Below are 26,515 nucleotides of genomic sequence, written 5' to 3'. Positions count from 1 at the left end.
TGTGCTCCGGTCAAATGTAAATAATGGTGTCAATACTGCTGTGTCAGTTTGAGCCAGAATCAGACCCAGAAAGCGGCAATGAAGAGAGTCAAGCAGAACCTCCCCAAACACGGCTGTTACAAAACGTTTCTGAATGGTATTTTGTTTTAAAATTATTATTCTATTCTATTATATAATAATTTCGATACGCTGTTACTTGAAAATGCCACTGCTGCTTGTTAGCTTTTGAGATACGGTTTTCTCTTGATTAAACATTTAATATAACTGAATAAATGACTGAGTAATACCGCAGCTGAAGTTTGCTGTTGCGATTACATATTATTTTACTTTATACACGCGTCTTATACACACAAAATAGCATCGAACTAACTGGCTAGTGGCTACTATAAACTAAATAGCGTTGGCATTGGTTTACGTTCTTGATCAAATCGAAAAATTACGTCATAAAGTATACATGGAAAATACATTTACAAAATTAGTACATAATTACAAATTCAGGTCCAAAATGTTTGTACGCGTTTGTCTTATACACACGAAATAGCATACCGGTAACTAAGTGGCTACTAACGCCAGCACTGGCATTTGTTTACGTCCTTGATGTCTGAAATTATACATGCAAATGAATTTAAAATTATTAAGTCTTACTTACAGGTTGTGGCCCAACAACTGCTGCCTCTGGTTTTAAAGATGGAACTGCTTCATGGTTTAGTAACAGTTTCTTGTTTAATCCAGCATTGAATTCGTGGAGATTCTGGAAGCTGTCTTCCGTAAAATGCGCAGCACGAGAGCTAAATTACGATTGTAATTTTCAGGAACATAATCAAACAGAAATTTTAGCCATTGTTGACGAACTACAGGAAGCCCGAACACAGAAGACCTGACAGCTGGGTGAAAATAACACACTTTAGACGGCATGGCTACAGCTCTCCACTATAACTCTTCCTCTTCGACAAAGCAGCAGAAATATGGCCATGCCCCGTTTTTTTGCATATTCCGGAGGGAGGGTTGATGTAAATGTATGGGTTAGTTACGTATAAAACCCGGGAAGTATCTCGTTGCAGTCCCATTTGAGTCGTTTTTGTAGGCATTAAACTTCCTGATTTTTAAAAGACGATATCTCTGCTTACGTTGAACTTTCAGCACACTTAGCAGATACTGTTCATGCACCAACAGCAACATTACACACTATTTAAAATGAAAAAAGTGAAATCGCAATCAACCACCCCTTTAAAGGGCACCTATTATGGAATTTTGAAATTTACCTTTCATGTAGTGTGTAACATAGATCTAAGTGAACGAAAACATCCTGCAAAGTTTGAATTATGAAAGTGCACCGTATATAAAGTTATTGTCTTTCAAAAGTAAGAGTCGACTCTGAGTCATTTTTATGAATCGTTAGAAGACCGAAGCTTTTTCTCTGACTAGATGACGTCAACTTGTCAAGTTATTTGAATAAGATACGCCCACTTATTGCGCTGCAAGGCCAGGGAAAATATCATGGCGACGAGACGCTGTGTTCTGAAGTGCGACTCAAAAGCAAACTTTTTTCATCTGCCCAAGGAGGAGCATTTGAAGACTAAGTGGCTACAATTCATATATACAACTATACCACAGAAGTATACCGAGCCTTGTGCTTTGCTCGCGCCATTTTCAAGACGATTGCTTTACCAACTTAAATGCAATCAAACTTGGATTCGCGAGCCGGCTGATATTGAAGGAAGGTTCAGTTCCAAGTGTATTTGCATCAGCTTCCTCCTCCGTATCACAACCTGTAAGTGTTATTAATAATTTTTTGCTTTTATATTTTATGTAGCATGCTTAATAATTATTTTGTTTGTTGTGTAAGCACCGTTTAGCTTCTAGGTCTTCAATGACAATTGTATTGAGATAGCCTATGTGAAGTGTTTGTCGTTGTTTTCGGAGTTGTCTTAAAGAATAGAGTAATACCTCGTAGTAACGTAACTACATATTTTTTTTTTTTGTAAAAACGTTATGTTTATGCATCGGGCTAACGCAAACAAAGACTGATTGTGCTTTTACAATATGAACTCTGGGCTATGCTCGCTAACATAACATTAAATTCTTTATCTTATTTTTAGTTTTTTACTACAAACTACAAAGCAGTGGACTATAATAATTATTATAACACAATTTAATTGATAAAAGCAGCATTGTACTCCGTGTTAAACAATAAGTATTATCTATGTAAACACTGCTGGGTCATCTGACCAATCAACGCAGATTAGCGTCGCGCAAAGGAGGGGTTTGAAAAATGAGTCGTTGAACGAATCATTTGGGAGTCGGTGAGCAAATCAGGTAAAAATAAATGCATATTATACGACAACAAAAGTGTTTTTTGTCATTGCATGCATGTAAAACTGTTGTTGGGGACTCCCTAAACAACATTAGGAACATTTTAAATGTCATAATAGGTGCCCTTTAATAAAGAAGTCCAGAAATTTGAAAAACACCAGTCTACACATGCGTTTTATATTTAATATGAGGGAAATAGGCTACACATGCGTGTATGTGACAAAAAAAACATCTTTAACTTTTAGGTGGCAAAATATTTTTTTGTAATTCTAAGAATTACACTGCGCAAACCAAATGTAATACTACCCACCGGATGAAGAAGGGTTGGATTGATTGCTCCTGTCTAACCTGCTGATACTGCTGAGTTGCTGAGCTGCTAAGTTGGTTTGCGTCTGTAAGCCTCGTATATCTTTCGGTTTTGAATCTCTCTTTCCAGGGCTTGACATTAACTTTTTTTGCTCTAGTGGTTTTCCAAAGTTACTAGCCACACAGCATTTTTACTAGCCACATTTTTGTTGTTGTGATTACCTGATAAAAAGATGACTATGGCGTGCTAAATTTTACTTGAACTAGATTTACAACCCTTTTAAATGTAAAACCATTGTACACACCCAAATCAAGACTACATAAATGTACAACAATACAGGTCATTATCATTAGCTCTGATAAGGTTGTGTGTAAAGCTCCTTTTTTAAAATAAAACCATGTATTAAGATGAAGACATAAAAAAGTAGCTTCTTATTGCATAATAAAAGTGGTGCATGGATGTATAAGATTAACAAAAAAAAGATAAAAAACTAAACTGAAAAAACCTTTAGCATTAGAAACACGGTCTGTTTAAATATCAGAATTAGACTCAGAATTACTTTATTGAGCAACAATGGGAAATTCTTTGTTACAAGTTGCAATAGAAACTCCAGCAGGGCAGCTAGCTGTCTCTTCGTTTCTATGTTGTCGGTCACTAGCAGAGGTGTAGTGGTAAAAAAAGAGGTGGGTAAACTATAAATTCTGGTGGACCACGACGTGGTCACCCGGTAAGGTGGGCCACTGCCTACCGGTGTATGTGTCTCCTGATGACATCGCTATAGGCTATCATTTGATGGTACTACCAAGGGTATCACTGGTTGTTCCCTCATCATAGGTCACACAATCACTATTCAATTCATACATTAATCTAAGTTCTTGTTAAAGAGACTCAAGAAAGAATAATATGGTTGAAATCTATAAAGTTTACTAAATGACAAAACAGAGAGAACAACAATATTTTTAACCCGTAATTGCAAAACGAAACCGGCTGTTGTATTTTTAAAACGCAAAGTTGAACACCAAAATTTTTATTTGAACTGTAGGCTACACCAAATGCTGCGCAAAAAAATAAATAGACACATTTTTGTTTAGGACTTTTCGCCCCTTTAGTAAACATTTAAAATATTCACAAATTAATATGGATTTTTTTGTTGTTGATTTTACAATTTTTCTAAGACAAAATTAGAACCTGGAAATTATATTTTCCCCGCAGTGCTGTATGAGAAGAGACATATATGTCTCTGGAACCACAGCCAACAGAAAGGTGATTTATAGGTGAGTTATAGGCTAATGATAATAAATGTGTCTGAAAAAATAACGAGGTATTTTAATTGTTTATTAATAAACTATTGTTTTCTAAATCAGTGTCAGCTAAAAACATATCTCCATCTCCGCTGTTAAGCGGATGCGCCTTTAGAGGGAAATGCAGCTTTCATACGGATTACATAATCAGAAGGTATTAGCTTTCGATTCGAATTTGTTCGTTTTAAAGTGGACATTTCAAGCTTTAGCCTACATAGGATATATTTTGTTTCAGTTCTCACACGCTCAAATTCACGGAGATCATGAAAGCGTGCCTGATTGTTTTATTTTATTTTACAAAAGCACAACGTTTTCTTGTTATTGTGAGTTAAATAAATAAATAAATAAAAGTAGTCGCGAATAATGTATTATTTTCTGTATGACCAGAAATTCTAGAGTATTTTAAGTGTTCGCGCGCCTGCCTCCGTGCCATGCAGTGCACGCTCCACACTCCCCACAAACCCTTGGATATGCGTCAAGATCTTGTGTTTATTTGTGATAATCTTAGCCCTGTATTATTATTGTCTAACCCGTATTATGAATGACATTTGACGAATTGCTTTGTTCCTTTTTTGGATAAAAGAGTCTTCTAAATATGTCGCCTAATAAATGTTATAATAATGATGATAATTATTATTTGCGTACACGGACCCCAAACACACCGCGTCTTTTAAAGGAGAACTCCGGTCAATTTTAACATTGAGCTCATTTTTTTTGTAAATTTGGAGTGCTATCAATACAGAGAACAACGACAAAAATCGGTGTTGCCTACACCGTGTTATCCTCTTTTTAAAATTTGCACCCTGTTGACTTCAATGGGGCACGTTTTAAACCTGCTTGTATTTCTCTTATCATCCTTGATGTGTCATTACAAGTGCCAAAGTCCAAAGTAGTCGATTGTCGAGTTCACACGCGTGATCATAGGTAACTAAACCTATGCGCGTGAACTCGACAATCGACTACTTTGGACTTCGACCGAAAACAGGATGTAAATACAGGTATTTGCGCTGCATGGCTGAAATAACATAATTTTTATTCATATCTTTCACATCTAATGCAGTCAGATTCACCGTGTTCACTCTGAAGGAATCACTCACATTGGCTGTGCACTTGTAATGACACATCAAGGATGTTAAGAGGCTAAAAGCAGATTTAAAACGTGCCCCATTGAAGTCAACAGGGTGCAAATTTTAAAAAGAGGATAACACTGTGTAGGCAACACCGATTTTTGTCGTTGTTCTCTGTATTGATAGCACTCCAAATTTACAAAAAAATGAGCTCAATGTTAAAATTGACCGGAGTTCTCCTTTAAGTCAGGTGACTGTAAATGTGCAAAAACTCTATCCATTGCAGTTTTGCAAAATATTCCTTTTTCGAATTGCCTGAAAAAACACTTTTTTTGCGATAAACGAGAGTTTTTGTGAAATTGACATGTTTCCATTGTGCGTATTTTATGGGCTGAAATTCAACATGGTTTATATTTAAGCTGTGAATATTTCAATTCAAAACATTTAAAAAAAACATTTTCATTCATTAAAATTCAATAATCCATTTTCACCTTTCATATTTCACTTCCAAAATATTCAAACTGTAATACAACCTATAATATTAAAAATTTCGGTCCACTTTATTTCGCTTTACAAATTCGCTTCCACAAATTCAGTGGTTCAAAGTCGACAGTAAATTCAACATTGACATCCAATCTACAAAAGCAGTAGATTACCGAGCATAATCTCCATCTGCTGTTAATCAACCTGCTCAACAACAAGTGTTGTTGACGAAGACCAGAGCAACAGTTAGAGCAAGCCATTCATTCATAAAAACTGATTTATAGAAATATAAGTGTTTTTTGTGATTATTATGAGGGCTGTTTTTACGTTTAATTCAGTGTCTTCACGGTCCCTGTGTAGCCTACATGCATCTGTCTCATAATGTTATTCCCCCGATGCTGATGTACAGAACTAATGTTACATTTGAGGTAGACATATATTTCTCTTGGTTGTTTAGTTGCCTTAACTTTATATCGTGATGATGTGCTGCGCGGGTTTCCCTCAATAATTCAGGCTTGCTGGACATATAAAACGCTTAATTTAATGGACTAATACAGTGATATAAAAGACCAAACTCACACCTTATTGAGCAGGCTGTACTATATGGCTACAGGCAAGCAGACTCAGAATATGAATTTAACACGCAAAGTTTTACACGTTTCCCAGTGACATACTGGTTATAAAGTTGGTTTGACATTGGACATTCGCACATTTAGGAGCCGTCTCTAAAGTTAAATAATATATTTGAATACACGTTTCTAACTTCAATAGCATTGGAAGAGAATGACTCAGGCTCTAAAGAGAATGAGAATAGCATTGGAAGAGAATGACTCAGGCACACTCAGGCTCTTAAGAGAGCAGCCAGAAAAATGGAGTGCAACTGGAAGAAAACAAAACTAGAGGTATTTTGCGTTTCATGGAAGGAGAGCTCGATTGTATACAGAGAGGCTTTAAAATCTGATAGATCTGCTTATTTTTCAACCCTATTAGAAGAAAATAAACATAATCCTAGTTATTTATTTGAAACAGTGGCTAAACTAACGAAAAAGAAAGCTTCAAACCCAGAAGTTTCCAGGCAACACAGCAGTAATGACTTTATGAACTACTTCACTTATAAGATTGATAATATTAGGGACAAAATTATAACTATATAAGATTGATAATATTAGGGACAAAATTATAACTATGCAACCGTCTAATACAGTATCGCATCAGGAAGTGCATTGTAGTCTCCCTGAGGGAAAATTTGATTCATTCGTTGCTATAGGAGGAAGAATTTTGCAAACTCGTCAAATCATCTAAATCGACAACGTGTATGTTAGACCCTATACCGACTAAGCTGCTGAAAGAGATGCTTCCAGATGTCATAGATCCTCTTCTTAATATCATTAATTCATCTTTGTCTCTAGGATACGTACCAAAAACCTTTAAGCTAGCTATGATTAAACCGCTTGTTAAAAAACAGCAACTTGATCCTTCAAAACTAGTCAATTACAGGCTGATCTCTAATCTGCCATTTTTGTCAAAGATATTAGAAAAAGCAGTATCCTCACAACTGTGTTCTTTTCTTGAAAGAAATGATATCTGCGAGGATTTTCAGTCCGGATTTAGACCGTACCATAGTACCGAGACAGCTCTCGTTAGAGTCACAAATGATTTGCTCGTATCATCCGATCGTGGTTGTATCTCTCTATTAGTATTACTTGATCTTAGTGCTGCATTTGACACCATTGACCACAACATCCTTTTAAATAGACTCGAACATTATGTTGGCATTAGTGGAATTGCACTAGCATGGTTGTTCATTGTAGTCTCCCTGAAAAAAAATTAGATTAATTTATTGCTATAGGAGAGGAAGAATTTTGAAAACTCGTTAAGGCAAGACAGGGCAGGCAAAAACATTGTTTGTTTGTTTGTTTTTACTGGTCAATTTTGAGATTTTGGGCTATTTGTCTTCAATAACATGTCTTTCAGACGTGTGGTGAAAAAAAGTCCAAAATACACATTTAGTGTATTTACACATTTTACTACACTTTGTCTATTTGAGTCTGTAGATTTCTCCGAAATTCAACAAAAGTTGGCGTTCTAAATCAACACACTGCTCCGCAATCTCTGTCTGCTCCCTTTAATCACACACACCGTTGGAAAGCTCTCTCTCTGCTGTACAATGCTGTCGGATACAAATATGGTCATTTCCTTTTTATCAGCAACCAATCGTGAAAGTACAATGGGCATTTAACTCTAAAAGCAAAATCTCATTGGCTGATGTCAATTTCTGACAACGTGATTGATTCAGATGCATCACGTGACGTGCTCTGACATTAATGGCGCTTTTCCACTCTATGGTACGGTACGGTTCGGTACAGCACGGCACGCTTTGGCGCTTTTCCACTGCATGGTACGGTACGGCTCGGTTCGGTACGGCTCACCTATGGCGCATTTCCATTGTTGTTGCTAATTATTTGATGAGATATTGTGTCTGTAAATAGTTGTTTCCACTAAAAAAGTATGAATTTTTACATTACAAATCTTTAAATGCCTTTTTCTCAAAATGAGTTTGTCATTCTCCAGTATAAACATATCAGCCTATGAAACACCTATGTACACCACACTTTCCAGTTATACACTTAGCTGTATTCTGAAGATATGTTCAGAGGGATTTGTTAATAAATCATTCCTGGCCTGATTTATGTGACATTTTAATGTAAAAAAATATGGCGAAAATCGCTTTTTTTAAGGCTATGGACAGTATATTTGATTTCCTAGGAAATGAAAGCATATATCCTGAAATCCCTCTGAACATCTTTTTTCATCTTGTGTGTAATCAAAATGAAAAAAGAATTTTGCATCTGGCTTTATCATATGAAAATTAACGGAATGCATAGCTGATATAAAAAATTGGATGACTAGTAATTTCCTACTACTAAATTCTGAAAAAACAGAGATTTTAATTGTTGGACAAAAAACTTCCACACGTAATAACCTAAAATACTGTCTAACACTTGATGGCTGCTCTGTTAAGTCTTCGTAGTGAGTTAGGGACCTGGGTGTACTCTTTGAAACCAATCATTCATTTAAAAGTCACGTGTCTAGTATCTGTAAAACCGCATTTTTCCATCTTAAAAATATATATATAAATTACGCCATATGCTCTCATTGACAAATGCAGAACAATTAGTTAATGTGTTCATGACCTCAAGGCTAGATTATTGTAATGCTCTACTGGGTGGTTGCCCTGCACGCTTAATAAACAAACTACAGCTAGTTCAAAACGTAGCAGCTCGAGTTCTTACCAGAACCAGGAAGTACGACCATATTAGCCCCGTTCTGTCAACACTGCATTGGCTCCCTATTAAACATCGTATACAATTTAAAATATTGCTGATTACTTACAAAGCAATAAATGGTTCAGCTCCGCAGTACTTGAGCGAGCTCTTAACGCATTATAGTCCTTCACGTCTATTGCAATCTCAAAATTCCGGCCAGTTAATAATACCTAGAATATCAAAATCGACTGCTGGTGGTAGATCCTTTTCCTATTTAGCACCAATACTTTGGAACAGTCTTCCTACTGTTGTCCGGGAAGCAGACACACTCTGTCAGTTCAAAGCTAGATTAAAGACACATCTCTTTGACCTAGCATTCACATAATACATGATAAGACTTCTATAATTCAATTTTAGGCTGCATAGATTAGGTCTGCCAGAACTGGGAACACCTTCCATAAATCCTGATGTACTTGTTACATCATCTACACTAATTTTAGTGTCTTTGTTTATCCCAAGGTTTTCCCGCAGCCTGCCGGATCCAGATCTGACGAAGGACCTCGCCTGGACCCGAGGACAACGCAGTCCTGACGTGCCAACTAGTCTCTCCCCAGTGAAGGATCCCTTTACCACTCTACAGATAAAGCGGTGTCGGGACAATTTTGGTTTCGCGTATCCACCCCGAAGTGATACAATTCTGTATCAAAATTTTAAGGCCAGACAAGTAGTTTAAGGCTTGGTTTGTAGGGAATTTCAAATCTTTCAAATCACATATATTCAAATGCACATAACTACAGAATTAATTCTTAATCCGCACGTGAGCGCCATCAGCTCTAATTTAATAACTAATAATTGTTGCGACGGAAGTGAATCAATCAAAACTAACTTTAGCTGGAAAATATCTTTATTCAAGAACCGCTATTAAGCCAAAACAATCTGTTACCTTAAATTATCAGTTTATCACTGTAAAGCCGCTTTGAAACAATCTACATTGTTAAAAGCGCTATATACATGAAAATGACTTGACAGACCTGAAAAATATATCTATATTGAAATGTCTACTTTTAAACAGAACACTTCAAAACGAAAGATAACAGACTGCTCTCTGCTTATGTAGCCTAATCTGTAAGAAATGTGCATTTCTCTCTGGCGCGTTCACTACTGCGAAGATCGCGAGTCAGCATCGTCAACTTCATCTTTGCAGCCGACACTGACAGAAAACTACTCAGTTACTATCGTAACCTCAGTACCCTGAGATAGGAAGCGAGTATTGCGTAGCTATATGTAGTGGGGGGAACTCCCTTTCCTCGATTTACAGAAGCTTATATGTAAAACGCATTTGCAGCTGCACAGCTAGCACATTGAGCATCTGACCTGCTCATAGGCTGTGCTGCCGCAACTGCACATCCAATGGCGTGGGCGCCTCTGATGTGTGACAAATGAGCGAGCCCCACGTCATGTCAGAGACCCTGACGGGGCGTGGCCTTAGCCTATAATAGCCCCGCAAATTCGCCATTATAGCAGGTTTAACGACTGAAGCGACAACTCTCCAGGTTATCATGGTGCGGCCAGCTACGCAATACTCGTTCCCTATCTCAGGAAACTGAGGTTACGATAGTAACCGAGTAGTTCCCTTTCGAACGGTCACTTCGTATTGCGTAGCTATACGCAGTGGGGACGCCCTGTAAAACGCTGCACCATAGATAACTGGTTGCCACCATGACTCAGGACCCCTGAGCACACAGAACAAGCCAGAAAAACCCAATATGTGACCAATCACAGAAAGTAGGGACACAAGTCGGCAGCACAACTTTCGAGCAAAATGAGAAAAGCTTTTTTTTTTCAAAATTTGTGATTTACGCTTTTTTGCAGAAACTGTTAGTTGAGATCACGAAGAAGCCTCTCCATGTTTGAGATGGCAGTATTGGTATATTTAAAAGCGTACAATTGGAGGTTGAAATCGGCTTGTTTTTCAGAGATTCTAGCTCGCTGTAGGGGCGTGTCATTGTCTGTGTGTATTTCCATACTGGATAAGCCGGCTTTTGTTTCTTTTGTGATTGCCCCCACCCTCCAAGGGAACAGCGTGGTAGGGCTGGGCGATATATCGATATAAAAAAAATATTTATATATTTTTTAATGGGATATGGAATTAGACCATATCGCATATATTGATATAGTTCAAATTTGCACTGTGATCCTTGCTACAAGCAAGCAGCTGAGTGCTTTTGAAGCAGTCTGCGTCTCAACAGCCCAGTGTACAACGCGACAAATACTCACATTAAATGTTTACACAGAGGAACAGGACACTGCAGTTCTCAAAAGTTCATTATTTGCATGTGCTTTAAAGCCTTGCCGGTTAAACGTCATTCGCTGCTGATGCTCGATTCTAACATGCGCTTATCTGAGCGCAAACACCCGACGCACACATGCACTAAAGCCTGTCTAACAGCGCCTGGATACTGGACTAAGTTATCTTTCGAGTCTTTTTGAGCTAAAACTGTCAAATACACTCAAGGTTTACATAAAGAAAGTTGGTTATGTCTAAACGGAAAGCAAACTGAGAAAATTGAGAGAAATCTGCTTGTCATATGCATACAGTGCCTTGCGAAAGTATTCGGCCCCCTTGAACTTTGACCTTTTGCCACATTTCAGGCTTCAAACATAAAGATATAAAACTGTAATTTTTTGTGAAGAATCAACAACAAGTGGGACACAATCATGAAGTGGAACGAAATTTATTGGATATTTCAAACTTTTTTAACAAATAAAAAAATGAAAAATTGGGCATGCAAAATTATTCAGCCTCTTTACTTTCAGTGCAGCAAACTCTTTCCAGAAGTTCAGTGAGGATCTCTGAATGATCCAATGTTGACCAAAATGACTAATGATGATAAATAGAATCCACTTGTGTGTAATCAAGTCTCCGTATAAATGCACCTGCTCTGTGATAGTCTCAGAGGTCCGTTTAAAGCACAGAGAGCATCATGAAGAACAAGGAACACACCAGGCAGGTCCGAGATACTGTTGTGGAGAAGTTTAAAGCTGGATTTGGATACAGAAAGATTTCCCAAGCTTTAAACATCCCAAGGAGCACTGTGCAAGCGATAATATTGAAATGGAAGGAGTATCAGACCACTGCAAATCTACTAAGACCCGGCCGTCCCTCTAAACTTTCAGCTCATACAAGGAGAAGACTGATCAGAGATGCAGCCAAGAGGCCCATGATCACTCTGGATGAACTGCAGAGATTTACAGCTGAGGTGGGAGACTCTGTCCATAGGACAACAATCAGTCGTTTACTGCATAAATTTGGCCTTTATGGAAGAGTGGCAAGAAGAAAGCCATTTCTTAAAGATATCCATAAAAAGTGTCGTTTAAAGTTTGCCACAAGCCACCTGGGAGACACACCAAACATGTGGAAGAAGGTGCTCTGGTCAGATGAAACCAAAATGGAACTTTTTGACAACAATGCAAAACGTAATGTTTGGCGTAAAAGCAACACAGGTTATCACCCTGAACACACCATCCCCACTGTCAAACATGGTGGTGGCAGCATCATGGTTTGGGCCTGCTTTTCTTCAGCAGGGACAAGGAAGATGGTTAAAATTTATGGGAAGATGGATGGAGCCAATTACAGGACCATTCAGGAAGAAAACCTGAAGGAGTCTGCAAAAGACCTGAGACTGGGACGGATATGTGTCTTCCAACAAGACAATGATCCAAAACATAAAGCAAAATCTACAATGGAATGGTTCACAAATAAACATATCCAGGTGTTAGAATGGCCAAGTCAAAGTCCAGACCTGAATCCAATCGAGAATCTGTGGAAAGAACTGAAAACTGCTGTTCAAAAACGCTCTCCATCCAACCTCACTGACCTCGAGCTGTTTTGCAAGGAGGAATGGGGAAAAATGTCAGTCTCTCGATGTGCAAAACTGATAGAGACATACCCCAAGCCACTTACAGCTGTAATCGCAGCAAAAGGTGGCACTACAAAGTATTAACTTAAGGGGGCCGAATAATTTCGTTTTTTTATTTGTTAAAAAAGTTTTAAATATCCAATAAATTTCGTTCCACTCCATGATTGTGTCCCACTTGTTGTTGATTCTTCACAAAAAAATTACATAACCCTCTGGGGTCTAAGGTGTTTTTGGGGTCCTTGAGATGTTTTGACATGCCCTGATATTTGTATTTTTTTCAGTAGCTTATAAACATATTAATGGCAAAGGTGTAATTACACTCTATTAAGCACGAACATGGCTATCATAATATGTGAGCAACATGTATGTACATGTTTGCATTTTTGAGAGAATATTATTTATGCGTGGTTATTCAAAAAACTCAAACTTAAATGTTCTGATATAAGACCACAAACGACCAACTTCACATATTCCCACAATACTTTTGACTAATGGAAGTTGTCGGCTAGAGTTTTTACTTCAAAATGATCTGAAAATCATCCGGGCTAATCGTTCACATTAAACAATAGATTGATTTAAATTTTGTAAGACACTTTTTGTTTGGAAAGGCAATATGCAGGTGGGCATGAATGATCCAACAAGGTCATGAATAATGTCCTCATTCACACCTGAGAAGACCAAGTCCTGCTAATGCTGCATACTAATGAGCATTTCATAGGTGTCACTGAGCCACAAGAAAGAATGCAAAGACAACACACACACACATATACACTAGGGGTGGAGCCGAACCCGAATACGGTATTCGGAAAGGCACAAATAACGTGTTTTTTACAAATACTTATTTCGAACAAATACTTTAAAAATATTTGTATTCGGGAACAAAAAAAACTTTATTTCAAAAAGCGGCGTTTCCTCATGAGACCGCAGTGCATGCCCGGATGAGTGAGTGAGTGACGGACACAGGCTGCTCCACACAGCAACAGAGAGGGCTCGGCTCAGCGAAAAAACACTTAACTCCATCACTACTTTTGTTGAATAGATGTTTGTACCTTAACTGGGTTCCTGAGGCAGTTTATAACTTTCGAGAAGCGATCGGGAGATTATTCCATTACGCGGTATTATTGACGTCTGCAGTCGGTGCTCTCATGTTCGCTCTGTTTACGTAACGTCAGCTGTTTACGTAGCTGCTTAGCGCGGTAATTTAGACAATAGGCTGTTGACAGAGTGACGTTACCGTTCGGTTAAAAAGGTTAAAAATGCTTGTGTAGTTTTGTCGAATTGTATGCACGTGTGGGAGTTATATGGTACGTAAGTTACTCTGTATGTTGCAGACAGCAAGATGTAGGCTACAGTAGGCTTCATAATGTTCACAATGGTATTTTATTAGTTGTTGGTTTAACCATGCATGAGGTAATGGCTGTTATGTTATTTTATTTTCAATGGCATTCCTTGTTTCATTGCTGGATTTATGGAAAAACATCAACCAATATTGCATATCCATAATTATTATAATGGATATAATTAAAGAATACTTACACATAACGTAAATTAGAAGTGTAACGCAAATTTCTTTTTTTACGATTACGATTTTTACGCCTATTTTGAATTTTACTCGAATACAAATACAAATACTTTCCCCCCCTCAACAAATACAGACACAAATAGTGGCTGCTTTGCACACCCCTAATATACACACACACACACACACACATATATATATACATACATACATACACGCATATATATATATATATACACACACACATACATACATACACACATACATACATACATACATACATACAACTACAGAATTGGTTCAGAGTTGGAAACATCTTGAAAAAAGTGTATTTTTCCACAAACTGTGTATGGTTGCAAATTGTATAATATCCAAGGTAAACATTTCTAGTAATTGTGCAGTTAATTCTCATTCGTATTTTCAGAAAGTTTTGGGTGTAGGCTATCCTCTCCCCCAATTTGTCACTAATAAAACACAAAAATAATTTAAAGAGAAGGCTTATATTGATCTTTTAAGATTTTGTTTGCACCTTGTAAATTAGGTTTTGATGTGGCAGTAAAAACTTTATAATCTATCCAAAACGAAATGTTGTCTTTCATATTTCGTCTGTAACATATCGTCTTTTATAGGCTAATATATATTAGCCTTGGGCATAAATGTTAATTTGCAGTTTAATATGTTGCTTATACAAAGACATTTTATTTCAACGTATTCAGTCGATTTTTACTCATCTCAGTTGGCAATATAGATAGTTTGCTAAAAGCTAAATTCATTCAAACACAGACACGCGCGAGCTGTAGTAAACAAACGCATGTGCCGTTCATTCATTCAAACACAGAAACGCGATTCAAATTTAAAGAGTCTTTTGCGGTTTACAGACACCATTTCATATCGCGATTAGAACAAAGCACTTACTGATCTGCAGGATCCGTTGTTAGGCTACTCCAGCACGTTTGAGGAAAAATTTCCAGGATTATCACGATATTATTATTCCTCACAGCGAGTGTGTTATCCAGCTGTTGTGGGCGTTGACTGGTTTGCAAGTGTTGCTTCAGATAATCTGCGTTTGAATAGCGCGCGCTCTCCATGGGCGTGTCACATTAGCAGAGTAATGAGGTGCCAGAACGATAATGAGAACGGCTGATCTCTCTCTCTCTTTATATAGATTACATAAACAGAGAATATTTGTTTTAGTTTTGAATTAGATAATTTAAAACTACACACTTAAATGATTATAGAGATATATAGCTCATGTCTGAGTGAATAGTATTCGCTGAGTTTTGTTTAAGTTTAGAGACGTGCTTCAGAAAAAAAGTTCACGGAGACGGAGAGGCAGAAAGCACACCCTGTATATTTTCTTTATTTTACAAAAGCACAATGTTTTATTTCGATTGTAAGTGGACACATAAAAAAGTGACATTTAATTCTTAAGTCTGTATGACCAAAACTGACGGAGTATTTTAGGTCTATTTTGGCTGCTATGTAAAAAAAAAAAAAAAAGAGCAAAACGAGCAAAACGCGCCCGCGCGTTTGCCGACCTCAGAGGGTTAAAGGGATTGTTCACCCAAAAATAAACATTTTGTCATTCTTCACTCACTCTAATGTTGTTCCAAACCTGTATTAATTTATTTCTTGTGCTAAACACAAAATAAGATATTTTGAAGAATGTGGGTAACCAGACAGTTGCTGGTCCTCATTGACTTCCATAGGAAATACATATAGAAGTCACTGGGGTACATCAACTGTTTGGTTACCCACATTCTTCCAAATAACTTAAACAGAAGAAAAAAAACTTATTCAGGTTTAAAACAACTTGAGAGAGTAAATGATGACAATTAAAAATTTGGGGAGAACTATCCATTTAATGTTAATAAAACAACAAAATACAGAGGACATCACACACTGCTCTTGACTGAGAACTTTAATAATAACTTTAATAAGAATCAATGTATAATTTATACAGTGAAGTCCATATTTGGCTTTGACTTTGAACATTTGCTCTTACTTAAAAAATATCGGGATATAAATATATCGGGATATGACTTTTGGTCCATATCGCCCAGCCCTACAGCATGGCTATTTATTATGCAGCACTCTAGTCGGCTCTATCTGATATCAATAGAGTTGCCTATACAGTTTTATCGGTAGATGCTAAGAGACATTTATTTAAATATTACCTGTTTGCAAACTTTTTCTTTTTCTTTGATGGCACATTTTCCTGACCTTTTTGCTCCCCCCTGTGCTTTACAGCTTTACAGCGGGTGTGGCTTATCTAAATGAGATGTAAATGAGCCCTATTGTCACTCCCAGCAGCAGAGAGAGGTGAGAACTGCACAATCTTTAGAGGCTGTTTTCTCCACTTTGAACTTTTTTGAGTGCCTACATTCAAATGGCCACAACTTCTCCAAATATTATCAGATTTCCATGTCTTACACATTGTTGGAAAACTTGGGGACTACACTTTCAGAATCTGTGAATAACTCAAAATGCCCCAGAACCGACTTGTGTCCCTACTTTCCGTGATCGGTCACATATATGTAAATAAATATATATATATATATATATATATATATATATATATATCCGACCAGACACCGTAGGGTCTAGAATAATATATATATGTCAGTAATACTACTGACGTAATATACCCAAAAACCTTGACACCGTCGGGATATAGTATGGGGATTTATAACCAGCCAGAGCGGGTTTTATATATATGCGTGTGTGTCTGTGTGTGTGTGTGAATGTGATTGTGCACAGTAGTATTAGACAAGACCAGACACCATCAGGCCTTAGTTATACCGAAAACACCTTTGCCTGAAGAGAAGGCACTTTATAAATGTGGAAGGCGAGGACCAGCCGGCCGCATCACAAATATCTTGAATGGGAAAACCCGACAACCAAGCCCATGACGAAGCCATGCCTCTGGTCAAATGGGCCTTAATACCTATGGGGCAGACCTGACCCACTGAGGTATAAGCCATAGAAATGGCATCCACTATCCATCTATACAGTCTTTGCTTAGTAACCTGATCCCCCTTTGGATCGGCCGCCAAAGCAGACAAAAAGCTGTTCTGAGTGTCTGAAAGACGCAGAACGCTCCAAATAGATTCTCAGTGCTCTGACAGGACAGAGAAGATTGACCTCCCCATCCTCAGCAGAAGGGCCAATAATGTAATAACCTGAGCTCTGAACGGCGTTGAGAGCACTTTGGGTACATAACCATGCCTGGGCTTGAGGGTGACTTTGGAGTCACCTATTCCAAACTCCAAACAGGAGGGGCTCATGGAGAGCGCCTGCAGATCCCCCACTCGCTTGATAGATGCCAATGCCAACAGGAGAGCAGTCTTTAGTGAGAGAGGTTTAAGTTCAACCGATTGGAGCGGTTCAAATGGCAGACCCCTTAGAGCCGCCAGGACCGTGGATAGGTCCCAGGGAGGCACCGAAGGAGGTCTGGAGGGGTTAATCCTCCTAGCGTGTTTCAGAAACCGAACCACCAGTTCATTTCTTCCTAGTGACTGGCCAGCTACCAGAGCGTGATGCGCTGCAATGGCGTGCCACATACACTTTGAGCGTGGACGGGAAACTGCCCGCGTCCAACAGCTCCTGTAGGAAGGAGAGCACCACAGGTACCTCACATGACTCTGGGTCAAAACGACTTTAAGCACCAGCTGGAAAAACCCGACCATTTTAAAGCATACAGGCGCCGAGGAGATAGTGCTTAAGACCTTCTCAGGAAGGTCCCTGGGTACCCGTTTAGGGGCCATACATGGAGGGCCCATAAGTCGGGTCGGGGATGCCATATTGTCCTGTTCGCCTGAGAGAGGAGGTTTCTCCACATTGGAACAGGCCACAGGACTGAGTCTGACAGCTGAACCAGCTCCGGATACCACGGTCTGGATTTCCAGAGAGGGGCCACCAGAAGGACTGGGCACCCGCTCTCCCTGACCCGTTTGATGACTTGTGGAATAATCGAACACTTTGGGAAAAGCATAAAGAGGGCGGTTGGGCCAGGGGTGGGCCAACGCCTCACTGCTTTTCGAGAAGACCACCGTGCAATGAGTGTTGTTTCCTGAGGCAAAAAGGTCGACTTCAGCCTCTCCGAACACACTCCATATCAGACTGACCGTCTGTGGGTCCAGGGACCACTCGCCACTCGCGTTGCCCCGTGAGAGCATATCCGCACCCATATTCTGAATGCCCGGAATATACGTTGCCCTCAGAGAGCTCAGATTGGTCTGTGCCCATACGAGGAGGTCTCTCGCCATGGCATACAGGCTGCCTGACCTGATGCCCCCCTGGCGGTTTATGTAGGCCACCACCGCCATGTTGTCTGTGCGGACTAAGACGTGGTAACCCTGTAGGTTTGCCAGAAAAGTTTTCAGGGTTAAACCAACTGCTTTCATCTATAGACAGTTGATATGTAAGCTCTGCTCCGTGCTCGACCAGAGGCCAGAGGCAGGCTTGCCCTCGTGCAGCGTTCCCCAACCTAGGTTGGAGGCGTCTGTGAACACCACTTTCCTCCTGGAAACCACTGCCATTGTCACACCCTCGATGTACCAGTTCTGAGCCCGCCAGGGAATCAGTGTTCTTAAACAACCGTGATTCACCATGATGCACAGGCTGCCTGACTGCCATGCATGGTTTGGCACACGGCGTTTCAGCCAGTGCTGCAGCGGGCGCATGTGCAGTAGTCCCATACGGAGTACTGCTGATGCTGCTGCCATGAGACTAAGAAGTTTCTGAAATTTCCTGAGGGGTGCACGCTCTGAACGAGGCTACCAGCGTCCGCACGGAGCGCCGCGCTGTCATCGTCACAGAGTCCAAAACTGTGCCCAGAAAGACAACGCTCTGACTGGGGATCAGTTTGCTCTTGGCAATATTGATTGTGAGACCCAGGCATTGTAAATGGCCGAGAATCAAATCCCTGAACGCTAGAAGCTTGGTTCTCGACTGTGCTAGCACGAGCCAATCGTAAAAAAGATAATTTAGAAAGCGCACTCCCTGATGTCTCAGGGTAGAAAGCGCTGCGTCCATACATTCCGTGAATGTATGGGGCGCCAATGACAGACCGAACGGTGTATTGATAAGCATGACCCTCGAAAGCGAATGTCAAGAATGACCTGTGACGAGGGGCTATCTGAATATGAAAGTATGCGACTTGCACGAGGATATATTTGATAGTTAACATTTTGCCTTGGCGGTTAAACATTTCATTTGCGTGCTGATGCCCTTTTCTAACGTGCGCTTTTCTGAGTTTGTACACCCGAAGGTTTACATTAACAGAGTTGGTTATGTCTAAAGTGAAAGCAAACATATGAGAGAAAATTTGTTGCGTGTGTTATATGCGCGTATATATGATGTGTCGTGTGCTACGTTCACACCGAACGCGAATTGAGCATCTGGAGCGAGTGATTTCCATGTTAAGTCAATCTAAAGACGCTTTTATGCCCATCTGGTGCGGCGCGATAGACGCATTTAGCGCAGTGCGATGGACGCAATATCGCCCCGTTCGTCTTGCGCGAGTGATTTTATTTGGTGCTTCTGGTGCATTCACTCGTTTGAAGCGAATTCGCGTCTGACGCCCGAGTTGAAAAATCTGAACTTTCGTGTCTGATCACGCCGCATTAACCAATCAGGAGCCTGCTTGCTGCTGTGGTGAAGTGATAAACGGGTGAAGGCCCGCCCGGAGTCAGACTGACAATTGGGAATGTAAAGAACAAATTATACAGTTATTTGTTTTATTTGGAAAATACCATATACATAAAAAGAAGTGGGCTCAAGGTAAACCAAATTGTCCACATTTTATAAATGTCTTTACATTATGTACATCTTTAGGAACAAACTAAATACAAAAAAAGCAATGAAAACATTGAAAGCACTGGATTATATGTAAAACTATTTTTTTCCTGGGAGCTAATGTTAATGTGAAAATGTAATACCTCTTGTTCTTGTGGCATAGAATAAAATAAAAAAAGTCACTCATTCAACATAAATGAGTGACTGATATTGGCAGTAGGCAGTCACACGGAGCTATATATCTCCAGAGCAAATACAGAGCGGTGACTCTCTCGATGAATGCTCAATCAACATCAGCCATCTAGCAAACAGACAACCGCCTAGCACTTGCCCCTCCCACAAGAAGCGAATTTCACCTCAAACACGCGTCTATTTCGCTTCAAACGTTTGCTTTATACGTGCGTCCAAGCCGCTTTGGATTCCAAATGTTCAATACTTTATACGCACGAGTGGATTCAAAATGTTCAAGCGTCCAACTAGACGCGATAGAAACGAATTTGACACTCAATTCGCGTTCCGTGTGAACGCAGCATTAAAGCGACAGTAGCCTAATAGGCTACGTTTACACTTGGCATTAACATGCGAACACCATGATCCGATCAAGCAGATCGGATCATTAGCCAATCAGGACACCGTGCGTTTACATTTGTTCATATTAAGAAGCCTCTGTACCTGGATAACCGATCGGATTTCAGTTTCCTGAAATTATTTAGATTAGGTCTATAGCACGACACCAAGTCTAAGAGTAAAGATGATACAAATTAAGCAATGTCCCAATTGCTTTCACTCACTCAATTTACTTTCCTATGTACTCTCCAGTCTTAGATCAAATTACGTTTTTTGAATGAAGGAATATTTCCAGAGTCGATCATACAAAAATAACTGGGTTGATCATGTTAAACAAGTCACATCATCGGGGTTGGCTATAGCGTGCAATGACAATATTAACAGAAATGGGAGGATACTAAAAATACTGAAACAAAAATAATCAACATTTAAAACATAAAATAAAAAGTGTATTCCCATTATTCATCTGGCAAAGCAGCGCACGCTCTTCATTATGATCTTATGACTGATCACAGCTGTGATTGTACAGGCTATCGCTTCGTTCAGATAATGTTGCACAATTAAAATGAAAAATGACACACACAGTATCATGCAAGTCTAAATAAACTGTTTTAAATATTGACGTTTATTGTAAGGTTCAAATAAGTTTAATTTATTGTCTAAACTGGCCATTATTTTCTGACAGCCGCGTGGGGAGACTGGGCGGGGATTTATATGATGTCCACCTGTGAATGCAGACACGATGGATGGATGGCGTTTACATTACACTGAGATCCGATCACAATGCGTCCTCGACTACCTCTGAACCAGGACACGCTGATCGGATATCACATTCCGATCAGAAACGCATTTACACTTGTCTTTTCAATGTGTATGTGGACAACATCCGGATACAGGTCACATGTTAATGCCAAGTGTAAACACAGCCATAGTAAACATGCTGCCGCTTGTCCTTAAAGGAATAGTTCGCCAAAAAAAAAGAAAATTCTGTCATTATTTACTCACTCTAATGTTGTTCCAAACCTGTATTAATTTATTTCTTGTGCTGAACACAGAATAAGATATTTTGAAGAATGTGGGTAACCATACAGTTGCTGGTCCCCATTGACTTCCACCATAGAGACAAAACTATACACTGGGGACCAGAAACTGTTACCCACAGTAAAATGGTTAACCACATTCTTCAAAATAACAAAGATAAAATCACTCACTGACTGAGAACTTTAATTGTAGAACTTTAATTGTAGCTTCAATAAGAATCAATGTATAATTTTTTATGATGAAGTCTACGTATTATTTTAATTTAATATTTGTTTATTTAATTACTTTCTTCAATGCTACTGCTAAATACACCTACTGTATCTGAAAAAATAAAGCACTGTTTATTTAATTTGTATATTGTGTATCGTTCTTATTTTTTTTTATTATGAAGGAAGTAATGATAAAGATCTTTATCTTCGCCACTTTCACATAAACAGCACATTCTTACATTCAGTTTAACAGCCAAGCCAGGGTAGTGTTTCAACTGAACCATGCATATGCATTTTTTTGCCAACAGTTACCGGTACATTTTTCTTGCTTTATCTATGCACATTCAAGTGATGTTTTCTAGTGTATTTCAACTGTTCAGGTAATTGCAATGGTTTGACCCATTTTAGAGACTCCCAAATAACATTTTAAAATCAGTCTCTAAATATGAAGATAAATATCAATCAGTCAAGTAAATATGAAGATACATAATCATGAAGCCGTCTCTTGAGTGCATGATGCACCACGGTGTTATTTTCAGCTAATAAAAGAAAAATACTGCAAACGTTTATTTATTTTTTGGATTGGTTTGGGCATTTTACAGCCCCCTTCAGATTGTAAAAAACAGATTAACACAGATTATTTTGTGCCTAAATTCTCATTGGGTGGGCAAGGCAGACGTTTGGACACCCCTACCCAATCCTGCTCTACACACCCCAAGTGTAATAGAATTAATAAAGAGGGCAGTATAAGATAAATTTAGCATTACTTTGCCTACAAAAGGGATGAAAAAAGTGAACGAACAGACCTTCACGCACAAGTCATAAACTTTGCTAAAAATAATGTGTTGCCTCTGCACACGCTAGAACCAATGATGTTTAGGTCTCATAATATTTGCACTTGCGTTTTTAACTGAATTTGCTTGAATGAATAAAGATATTAAAATTAATTTAGTAAAAGTAATGTGAATATTATTCATACGAATGTTATAATAAAACTTTACAATAAAGCAACCTTCGTCAATATTAGGTAACCTGACCTAAAAATATTATATTTATAAATAATGCATATTTAGCATGTTAACATTACTTGATCCATTAAACTAATATTAACTCAAACATTAATTAAAACATTTGTTTATTCTTTAATCTAAACCAAGATTAATAAATGCTGTAAATGAAGCAGGCAACACATCTGTTACAGCAGTTTCATGCAGTGTTCTTAATAGATTTGCTTTCAACTCAGTTATCTTTTGAGGCTGGTTATTTGTCACCTATTGTATAGATTTAGTATTGACACACACAGTTAAAACAGCTGTTTTTTCTGATGAAAAAAATAAAACAAAAATAAGTTACGTCAGAACTTTTGCACCTAATTCAAAATAAAAAGAAATTAAAATAGTACACACCTGGCTTCACCTGATATGACTGATTTGTTCCAAGTAAATCTTAGCTGTTCATGTAATATTTTTCTGACATCATCTTGGTTGCATACTACTACAAGAGCCATGGGCCACAAAGAGCTTACATAGCATCAATGTGCTCTCACTGCTGAATGGTATTTTCAAGGCATTAGATATACCATGGAACAGAGTGAAGATAGTAATCAACAAGTAGATAAACTATAAAACTATGGCACAACTAAAAAATTCAAAAACAGAAACAACCAAGAACAGAGCATCCTTCTAAAAGGCAAAGAGAAAACTGGTAAGGGAAGCGGTCAAGTGACTTCAATATTAAAAGAGTTGCAGGCTTGCAGCTGTTTCTGGCAAGTACCGGTTGCTTCCTACAGATGAGAACTATCTCTCGTATTCTCCATCTGTCTGGGCTATGGAGCAGGGTGGCAAGATGCAAGCCTTTTCTGACTAAAAAATATCTATTGCCGGCTAAACATATCTCTTAAAGTCTCTCAAATCCAAGTGGAAAAAAATGTGTTATGATCTGATGAGACCAAGATTTAACTTTTTGTCCAGAATTGTAAAAGGTAGGTTTGTCACAAAAACAACACAGCACATCAGCAAAAGAACATCATACCCAAAGTGAAGCATGGTGGTGGCAGCATCATGCTTTGGGGCTGCTTTTCTTCAGCTGGTACTGGGGGTTTAGAGGAGGAGGGAATTACGAATAGCCTAGCTCCAAGTAGCAGTTGATTTTGGCACGGAACCTTTTGCCATCTGCTAGAAAGCTAAGATAACTTTCACCTTTCAGCATGACAATGATCAAAAACACACATCTACTGTAATTCAACAAAATAATGGCTTCAGCAAAGAAAGAATCATGTTTTGGAATGGCCCAGCCAAAACCCAGACCTGAATCTTATGGGGGACCTGAAGAGAACTGTGCACATGAGATGCCTTTGCAATTTAATAGATCTGGACCAAAGAAGAGAGGGACAATATTCCTAAGTCAATGAATGTACCAACTGATGCCAGACTGTTGTAATAAATTCAAAGGGCGCTTCAACTAAGTATTAGTTCAGGGGTATGCATATTAATGCAGTTATTAATCATCTGTTTTAACAGGGATGTGCCAGTGGATCAGTGTCAATAATCTAAAGGCGGAGTCACAAGTAATGAAAGTAATGTAAATTGCCTTAATATAGTCAAGCTACTGATACCATAAAATCAATTTAAGTAGATTGTTCTTAGGCACTTTATTGGAGTACATGGTACACACCTTACTGAAGGAAAGTACAGGCAAGACTGTCTGAACCCATCCAGGAACCTGTGGATAGTCACGCACATTAATCACCAACTCCAAATCAGGCAACCTGTCGATCACTTTTAGGATGAAGTGCTCAACACCGCCGCATCTGCAAAGAAAGGATGATTGTCTAATATTCTTCAACACCTATTTGCACATGACAGGATCAAGATTTTACTAAAAACAAATTACACTTCACCAACCTTGCTGGAAACATACAACTTTGTTCTCTGTACAGCTTGTTACCTATTATCTGGTAGTGCGTACCAACACCTCTTTGGACTGTATCTGCCATGAGACCCTCAGATATGCCATTTTTAAATGGCCTAAGGTCATCTTTCATGACACTGCAATCAAAAGAGTGATGGAGGAAAGTATACATTATACAGTCTTTAAACATGTAGAGCTGCATGTGTATTCTATTAAGATAGGCTACTCTTTATATTTGCTTACCTCAAATGACAGCTGCAGTTCTCCTGACTGCATAGCTGGTAATTATTTGTGGCTTCTGTGATCCACCTGATGAATGACTGCCAACGTTTTTCTGAAAGAAAGAAAGAAAGAAAGAAAGAAAGAAAGAAAGAAAGAAAGAAAGAAAGAAAGAAAGAAAGAAAGAAAGAAAGAAAGAAAGAAAGAAAGAAAGAAAGAAAGAAATGTTTTGAGATTTAAAACTTGGCTCATAACAAGTTACACACTCTGTTCATTAAATATTGAGCCTACAGACAGAGCCCGTTGAAATCTATAACAATAAATGCTGCATTTTCAAAAAGAGAATATCAGAAAACAAACATATTTGCTGGGTCTAACGTTAACCTTACAGAGGCGCTAATGCTAAGATATCTCAGCTACAGAAATGCAATTTAGTAACGATACAGTATGAAAATTCACAAATTCAAAAAACGACCGCACAAAAGACAGATAACTGTCAGCATCAAAACAAAATTCTGCACGTTCTCACCGTTATCAGAAAGGCAAAATTCAACTCCATTCAGCAAAAGAATGAAAGACGGTATGAGCAGCCACGGCAGCTCCATTTTTCTGCATCAATTAACCGTGCTTGGCTCGATTTGAGGAGAAATCGATCAATGTACTAGTATAGTCTGACACCATATTAAAAGTCCCCACCTCGGCTCAACATAAAGGCTCTTAAATATATTGTAGTGTTTTGGATCTCTAAACGTGACAGGGTTTCTGCGGGTCTTAAAAAGTTACCTTTTTGCACAAATTAAGGCATTAAAAGGGTCTTAAATCAGAGCAGAAAATCTTACATAGATATTTTACAATACAAATAGATATATTTAGCCTATAGCCTGCTTGAGATACAAATGTAAAATTAAGTCTTGAAACCAAAAAAAAGTGATTTCAAATTAAAATTAAGTGAGAAGTGACCAAGAACAAATTTTAGTTAAATTAACTTTTATTTTTAGCCCAAAGGCAGATCTTTATGAACAAACTCAGTTCATTTAAATAAATTTATCAGAAAACAAGACTTCATATTGTATGTAATTTTGTCTCAAGTAAATGTATCTTGATTTAAGAATCTTTAGACATTTGCACTTGAAAACAAGACAAAAATAGCCTACAGAGGAAGATTATCACTTTTTTTTTTTGCGGTGTGATATAGTAAAAAAAATATTTCCATATTCTAGAGGTGCAGAGCATAGGTATTAAAGCGAAAAAAATTAGTAAAAAAAAAAAAATATTTATAAAGTTTTGGATATCTGTTGGAAGTTGGATTACTTCTATAAAATGTATTACTCTAAGTTGCTAATGCTGTGTTTCTCCCTCGATATTTTTACTTTTAAAGTACATATTGACAATGTGTTCTCTTCAATTTATCCCCCCCCCCCCCCCTTCCATCACTTCCATTCTCTCTTCTTCTCTAAATTTGATTTTTATCTATAAGTTTAATATAAATACGTACATTCTTCACATTCTTTCACTTAATTACAAAATAACTTTCATTACATGAATAAATCTGCATAAACATCTAAAATTATCTCACATTGGGTGTCTTTGCCGA

The 26,515-nt window shown here is 38.3% G+C and overlaps 1 protein-coding gene across 3 annotated transcripts in view; it reads right to left on the bottom strand.

The window, feature by feature from the left end:
* The window catches only part of poglut1 (protein O-glucosyltransferase 1), a 53,626-nt gene extending 28,011 nt beyond the window's left edge, over positions 1-25,615 (bottom strand). The window contains exons 1-4 of one of the 3 annotated variants that reach the window (XR_013797916.1): positions 25,451-25,615; positions 24,946-25,036; positions 24,696-24,839; positions 24,466-24,601 (exon numbers count right to left, since the gene is read on the bottom strand). Coding sequence is in view for 1 of the 3 variants with exons in the window: in XM_079614690.1 (XP_079470816.1) it covers positions 24,466-24,601; positions 24,696-24,839; positions 24,946-25,036; positions 25,451-25,526 (447 nt within the window). In the remaining 2 variants the exon portion in view is untranslated. The remainder of the gene's footprint in view (positions 1-24,465; positions 24,602-24,695; positions 24,840-24,945; positions 25,037-25,450) is intronic. The other 2 variants (XR_013797917.1, XM_079614690.1) reach the window with 2 other exon arrangements.
* Between the last annotated feature and the right edge of the window lie 900 nt (positions 25,616-26,515).

The sequence above is a fragment of the Phoxinus phoxinus genome, assembly GCF_949152265.1.
Source record: "Phoxinus phoxinus genome assembly, chromosome: 6".
Classification (NCBI taxonomy): domain Eukaryota; kingdom Metazoa; phylum Chordata; class Actinopteri; order Cypriniformes; family Leuciscidae; genus Phoxinus; species Phoxinus phoxinus.
The sequence above is the reverse complement of the archived record's forward strand: the minus strand, read 5'-3'. Positions and strand labels throughout refer to the sequence as shown.